General features: G+C 43.3%; 1 protein-coding gene across 1 annotated transcript; it reads right to left on the bottom strand.

Moving 5' to 3' along the window:
* TMEM254 (transmembrane protein 254) lies at window positions 1–7,106 on the bottom strand. Its single transcript, XM_075758660.1, has 4 exons — window positions 6,728–7,106; window positions 4,901–5,004; window positions 3,759–3,818; window positions 1–1,438 (listed from the first exon to the last, which is right to left on the bottom strand). The coding sequence occupies exons 1-4, from the start codon at window positions 6,833–6,835 to the stop codon at window positions 1,318–1,320; spliced, it is 393 nt and encodes a 130-aa protein (XP_075614775.1). The 5' UTR covers window positions 6,836–7,106; the 3' UTR covers window positions 1–1,317.
* Between the last annotated feature and the right edge of the window lie 816 nt (window positions 7,107–7,922).

Genomic DNA, 7,922 nt, shown 5'->3' on the forward strand with positions numbered 1-7,922 from the left:
AAAAAAAAAAAAAAACAAAAACCCACCCATCCACCATTTCAAACCCTTGAGTTCTCCATGCTTTTAGTACCTACTGAAAAGCAAAAGCTTTACGTACTTGTGCTTGAATAAGACTTCTCCATCAGAAGTGTTACAGGCTGTAGGTACTGCACAAGGCGTAAGTTTGTTACTGCCTTGTGGAGCTCATCTTTAGAGGAAGAACAACCTTTTCTTGTCCTTTCTTCCAGAACAGTAGCACCACATGTGGCATGGTAAAACCTCTCCCCACACCATAGTTAGTACTTTAAATAGTTATTACTTTTAAAAGTGCTAAACCAAGACAGGCTAAATTGTTGTCCAATGTTCAAAAGTGAAAGCCAACACGATAAAAGGCTCACTATGCATACAGGAATACTCTGAGGGGGGCTTTAATGGTCTCTTAACCAGAGATTTCAGGACATCAGCATCTGGGAAACAGTGGTGTATGTTTACTTACTGCATCTAATTTCATTCTAAAATGTAACATTTTCAGCTAGGTTTTAGAATGCTAATTGATTATTTTTTTTCTTGGATAATAAATTACTTTTTGAAAAAACTGCCCTCAAAGCTATAGGATTACTACTTTATGCTATACCAACTCAAAGATTAAAATCCTCATTCAAAAGATGAGGTCATGCTGCATGAAATTTAAGGCACACATATTAAACCAAGTTAAAGTGCTTTATGTATCCGAGCTCATCACTGCACCTCAACCTGAACTGAGACCTGTTCTTCTTAATGTGCCTGCAGCAATAAGTGGTGTGTCCTTTGTGGAAAACAGTAAGTTGGCAAAACAAAGTAGAAAGATCAGGCTCTAACAACAAAAACAAAGCCAGTAAAACATCCTGTAGAGAAAATATAGGTAAACTTATACCCTATTACAAAATAGGTGCAAGTTGCCTTGTGGGTGTAAATTAACTCCCTGTTGCAGAGGAAAATTCTTCCACGTGACAAGGTAATTATCAACCACTACTACCAGCAGTCAGGGACTTCTCAATGGCAATCAGAGGATACAGTTTATGTCAAAAACTGCAGAGGAGCAACTTCTGGCTTCTCGTATAATAAATGGGATTAAACTTTGGTAGTGCCAAGACTGAAGGGCTGAATTTCTACTGAACTATCCACAGGGCCCTGTGAATTTTAATTGTTTTGTTTAGTAACAGGAGAGTTACTTGGGTAGAAGGGCACTGCATCATGTAGCAGGAATGTAATTTAGCTAATTACAGCACCTAGACATGTGAGGATATTTTCTGAAAAATGAGGATGAAAAATGTGAGAAGCGACTTCTTTCACTATCTTCTAGTAGTGCTTCTTGGCTGAAGGTTTGTAAGACACCAGAAGACCAAAGGAAGCATACCCAAATAAAAGTGTCTGAACGAACCATTGAAATTGAATTGCCGGGTCAGTGATTCCTTTAGATCTGTAACATTAACAAAAGTATAAAATGTATCAAAAAACTTATCTTACAGACTATACTGTGATACTTATAAAGTAAGTTTAGTATTTCTTCCCATCCTTGATACATCAGACTTGATTAGAACATTTGAACTTAGCATCATTAATTTCAGTCTACTGAGACTCATTTCCTGTACTAACTAAACATACCTGTTCTTGTGATTTTAGTGGATTTTAAACTATCTATGGAACAAAGGTTCTTTTGGAGATTTCATGCATACAATTTCCTCAATAAACTATAAATTGCAATCTCAGTCTATGCTATTTGAAATTACTTATCCTAGAAGTTTATGTACAAAGAACCAAGAAATTAGAGTAGCTTAATACTAATCTTAATCCACAAGTCTGTATATAACTTCTTGTTGACTACAGTCACTGAAGGCAGACTGTATGCTAGCAAGGCAAAGAGGCCTGACAAATACTGTGCGATGCAGGATGGAGAAGCACTGTTACCTGAATTTGTGGCTAGAAAAATACATGTACAGGGGGCTGAAGACACCTGACTTGATTTATAAAGCAGACACCTTCCTACGTCAGTTAGTTTTAACTCAGCATATGTGAATTTTTCTGTATATTACAGAAAACGTCACTTTTTCCTCCACTTCATTGTTGTTGAGAAATACTACTGAATTTTTCAGTGAAAATAACCAGTATAAACGTGATAGCAAAACCAACAGATTTCACATTTCCAGTAAACAATTATGTCAAGCATAACTGTGCTCCAACTCATTAGTTTACAAGGGAGCTCCCTCTACTGATCTTTGCTAGAACAGTTCAGCTGTTAATTGTTCCATAGCCCCTACACATACAGAACAATTGTGCAGCAAGTGTTGATTAACACAACATTTCTTAATGTTCATTCTTCAATTGTCTTGCCAAACCTTTTGTTTTTTTGTTTGTTTTTAATAATCCCAGCTGCAGTGTTTCCAAATGAGTGCAGAAACTGGAAAGCTAGGGCTTACGAAATTTACCTGGTTATGTAAAGCAAGCTTACTTGAATAGACCATATGAAGAAACACAGGCCAACAGCTAATGACAGTACTACTACTGATTAACCAATTTTTATCTGCTTCCTCACACCTCCTTTGTGATTTTCGTAACTAGACATCATTTTCACATCAGTAAAAAGTACATGGTGTTTCGTGCTCATAGTAAAGTACAGCTGTTTAGCAACCTACAGAAGTATGCCTGAAGAAATGACGATGAGCAGGCAATCTATGCTCTCTCTTTCTACGGGCTTTAACAGTACTCGAAAACTTCATTACTTAACTTGATTACAATACACCCATTTGGTACATTCACTGGTAATCAAGTTCCTTAAGCCCATAAACCTATCTATCTACAGAATCAGAGTTAAAGTTCTAACTTTAAAGCTGCATAATTTAAAACTGGAGCCTGATAACAAACTGGAGCCTGTTTGTTAGTAATAAACAAATTTATTACTAACTCCCATTCTGAAGGCAGAAAATGTTCATCCGTATTCTATTATCACCTTAAATAGCTTTCCATGGAACAAAATCCCTTTGCTTCCAAGAGAGGTTACCTGAGAAGCCTGTGACAGACAGCTGTGAACCAAACTAAATGAAGTGGAAAATGACCATTTTTGCAATGGCAGACTGGCCATCTAGTCTGTAGAGCATGAAAACCAGTATCTATGTTCTTCTGAATTATTACAAACAAAATTCAAAAGAAGGACAGTGTGTTTGGACAAGCAAACCTTTCCAAATAATTTGTTATTCTAACATAAGACTTAGTTGGCCTTACTTTTCTAGTCTGATTAGTCAAAGTGTTTTATCCCACAAACCTGCAGATACAAGTAGATCTTAAACAGTCCCACATGGCAGTGTCCAATTGTATTCTCACAATATGGATGCAATCATTGACACAGGTAATCAGCAGTTCCAAAATTCTGATGAGGTAAGATCTGATGAAGTTATCAGACTATTTCACACTATCTATTGTTCCCTGTGCTTCCTAAGGCACAATGTTACCCAGTGAGCAGTGAGCTCGGAAGCAGGCAGACAAGCTCTGGCAAACCTTGCTGCCTCCAGTTCAGCGAGTTGCCACCCCTTGCTTTTAACACGCTGTACAACAGTAACCACTAGCAGAATTGGCAGTAACCTCTTGCGGAGGGTAGCAAACGATCACTGCAACAAGAATTTTATCAGTATCATCTGAACTAACATGGCTGCTGAGAAACACCAAAACTAGCCTGCAGCTTATGTCACTTCTATCAGAAATCCTTGTCAGAGAATCTCTGTTGGGGGAGGGAAGGATCAACTTACTGGCATAACTTAACGCTGTAGAAGGCTTCTACTACATGAATCAACCAGGATACCCAGAACCTAATAAAAAGAAAACATATTTTGTTGAAAAATTAGGGAGAAGACTGTTGTATCCAAGATGCATTATGTAGAGAATGTGAAACTAGAAGCACAGTAGTGACATCTCACTTTAACCTAGAAAGTGAGGTGTGCTTATCTTGGGGAGGTGGTGGTGGGGGAAGTGTAGTATTAAAAGCCCACTAAAGTGGACTAAAGTCCACTGAGAAAATTAGAGGAACTGTAATTCATGCAATATGCCTGGACCTGCCATTTCAAGAACCCACTGCATATTTCTAAAGCTTTCAGCACCTAGATTAAGCCAAAAAGCCAAATGCTTAGGGAAAGCAGTACAAGTTCATAGTTAAACATGCAAAATCTATCATTTTACTTACACAAGTATTTTTAGTGGTCCTAATGAGTTACTGAAGTTTTTATAGGTTTAGTTTAAGGAAAACAACCATGTGTACAGGTTCAGAATATATAATATGACTTGATTAGTCAAACTTGGTCTAGAAATTGTCATGCAGAAATATAGATCTGGTCACAGAGAAGTATTTTCCAGCTTTTTTGTTAATTAAAATAACAAAAACTAAGTTTTGTAATCCAGCAAAACTTAACACTATGCAATTTCTTCAGCAGGTTATTTCTCACATGGACAGGATCATGATAAGTGAGTAGCAGGGTAGAAGATGTTCTTTAATGGAAGCTGAGGGGAAAAAAGACTCCGAAAGAGAGCATTAGACTACTCGAGTAACAATTGTGACTAAAGAACCACTTTTAGGAGGTGTTACAAATCTATGTTTACATATGGACTAATGTGTCCAAAAGTAGCATCTTGATTGTTTTTTTTCCTTTCTCACTATAACATCACAGGTGCCAAATGCTAATTTGAATGTTTAAACTTTTGCACTGGTCTTAGCCTGTCTGGTTTTCTACATACTTATTACTCCATACCCTTAGTTGTAATGAGCTTGAAAAGAGAGCTCTTTAAATGTAATTAACAACCGGGTTACAGGAAAGCTTGTTAACACAGACTAAGCAGAAGAGTCAGAGAGACACAACAGGAGAGATATAAAACAATTATACAGTCAAATATAACTTACCCATAGCATACCCATTTGTGGTGGTTTTCCACTAAATAATTAAGGAAGGTACCAAATATTCCCAAATAACTATATGGTATAGTTGAAGGCCAAAGTGTTACCCACTTAAAAAAAAAAGAAAAAAAAAAAAAAAATTAGCTTACTTCAAGGTAGAATTACTATCAATTTAACCTTCAAATTAGCTTCCTTTTGCTCCCCCCACTCCCCATGTCTGTTGAACACTGTCTAGGGCTCATCTATTATTAGTATTTCAATTCTTTTATTCCATTAACCTTGTCTAAGATCCATATTCTTCAACAAGACCACTAGCCTTCTAAAGCATTCAAACCTATGAAATGTCTTTTCCTTGACATATGAGATACCAAGGTGATAAACTGTTTAAGGTTGCTATCTGTGTACCAAGAGTGCATCTGCACATCATTAAGTGGCGTTTAAGTTGTAAGCTCATTACCTATTACACATGGTAGCAGCAAACCCCACATTGTCTCTGTCCTGAAGAAGTTAATCTGATGCAACTGACCTGAAGAATTCAAACAACGACTAGACTGAGAAGGAGGAATAACTATCTATAACCAGGGGATCGGTCTTTCTTCTTCTTTTGTCCCTTAAAAAAGAAAATGTCAGATTTTCTTCTATTTTGAACAGGGCACAAAGGTAATTGAGCACGAAGCCCAAGACCAAAGATGCACATGGTGTTCGGGTATCTTTCCTGTCACTGAGTTGTCCTCAGTGTTTATCACTGTCTACCTTTACTTTACCAAGCTGTGGAGGAGAAGCAGGGAGTCGGTGAGCTCTGCGCTTTAGAGTCCGTTGGGGATGTAAGATAAACACTAAGCCGGGCCAAAGATCACACTGGCTTATCTCTCCTCTGGTATCGATGCTGCAGTTTGTAACTATACGTAAATTTGGCTGTGCCAGGGATGTGGCAAGGTGACGGATTTAAACAGGGAACTTGCTTAAAGCTCATCCTGTTTCTTGAAGCAGTCCAAAAGCTGTTTTCTGAGCTGTTTGGCCTACCTTGACTGTCATTTTTTCAGTGGTGGTTCTTATGTGTAGAAAATCCATGCAAACAGAAGAAAAACTACAACATGTGGAAGTCAATGGATGACCTTCATAAACTTGTCAGATATATCAAAACTGTCATTAATCTCCCCACTCTGGTAATCTGATCCGTCTTAGCTTACATCCCTTTTAAGAAATTAAGACAAGATAGTGACTGAAGTAGTCTGTTTTCCAACAACGTTACCAGTTAATATAGTTTGTAACTAAAGTCATCACTTGTAAATGCACCTTACTTATTGCTCTAACCCATGGCTGTCCTACACCGAGTTTTATTGACGCACAACGTCTTTTCAATTTTGTGAGTGCTGAAGACGCTTTCACAGGCTGCCTGCAATGCAAACTCACACAAGGTACAGCACTTGGGGGGTTGTCGTCATACCCGGAGACGCAGCGTGCCCTCAGTGCCGCAGCCTTGCATCACTTTCGAATCCCATTCGAGTATTTTAATTCTTTTTATTATTTTTTCCTCTGAGCTTCCTTCACGGGGCTGCGTTCAGCTCCCCCGCGAGCTGACCTGGCCACAGCACCGCTTTTAGTTTCTCCCGGTGTATTTCAGAAAGTGCCGTTTCCACGGACACCGGGACTATTAACGAAGCCTGTTCCCCAAACCCCGCAGCTTCCGAGCTAGCTGTGGCACCAGCCAGCCCACGGAGGGACCGATCCGGCCCCTGACTCTCGTATCTCCAGCCCCGGAGGTGGCGGGGAGCTGCTGCAGGCCCGCGGGGTCCCGCCGCCCCCGTCCCGCGCCCACCCGCCGCTCCTTACGCCGAGGACGATCATGCCGAAGGTGATGGCGATCATCCAGATGAGCCGGGAGCGCTGGAAGTGGCAGCTGCCATCGCGGAGCCGCTCCGCGCCCGTCACCGCCGACATCCCGCCGAGGCCGCCGCCAACCGCCGCTCTGCGCCCCGCGTGCCGTCGCCGCCGCTAAGGCCACCGCGCGGGGGGGGCGGGGCCGGGCCGGGGCCGCCCCGTCGGTGAGGGGCCGGCGGTGCCACTACGCTTGGTGGGGGTGTGCGTGCGTGCGTGCGTGCGTGTGTATGTGTGTGCGTGTGTGTGTGTGCAGCGGCCCCGTCCACACCTGGGCGGGCCGGCGGATGCCCCCGGGTGCGGCGGCCATTAGCAGGGGCAGCAGCGCCCCGTCACTTCCTTCCGGCGAGCCTACCCACGGCCGCCTCTCCCCGCCGCGGTATGCGGCCCGTCCCGGTCGCGGCTGCCGGCTGTGGAAGGTAGTGTCGTGCAGGTCTCCGGTCAGGAAGGCGGCCATCCCCCGAGGGCAGCCCTGCCCCTGGAGCAGGAGGGGGAGAACCGCAGCTTAGGAAACGCGGTTATGAAACTACAGATGAAGTACACCGATTTGTCTTAGGGATGGAGAGAAAGCAGAACGTGTAGCAAATCGGACAGTTACAACAGACGTAGGTCGACGTGCACGGCGTGCTCCGCGGCACCCTTGGCGCCCGGGCAGGCGCTGGCCTCACCGCTGCGTGCGGCCCGCAGCTCCGCGCACCTCCCCGGGCCGCCCCTCGCGTCTCATCCCGGAGCTGACCGGTGCGTGGTTAGGCCGAGGGTGCTCCCTTGTGGCGCGACTGCTAAATGGTCACAAAGGCGGGGAAAGGAGGTTGCGAGGCGTATCCTGCGGGGCGCCAGCGGCCCCGGGAAGGTGCAGAGGACTCTGTCTGGCGCAGGTGTGCACAGTGTCGGTGACACGGCCCACCTGTGGGTTACACATCGGCAGTAGTTCTCGCCCCTGGGCTAAAATCAACAGGTAGCGGCGTTTCTATCACTGAGCGGTTCAGTCTTTGGGAGGACAGGGCATCCAAAGGGCTGAGGAGCCAGAAGGTCCCAGCTGAGCTGGGGAAGGCTGGGCCTGCACACGTCGTGCCCTCGGGTGACCCTCAACTTCAGGCAGAACTAAAAGAGGAGCTTGAGGGGTCTGAGTTAATTTCTCCTGTGTTTATGA

This window comes from Balearica regulorum, chromosome 7 (genome assembly GCF_011004875.1).
Source record: "Balearica regulorum gibbericeps isolate bBalReg1 chromosome 7, bBalReg1.pri, whole genome shotgun sequence".
In the NCBI taxonomy this organism is placed as follows: Eukaryota; Metazoa; Chordata; class Aves; order Gruiformes; family Gruidae; genus Balearica; species Balearica regulorum.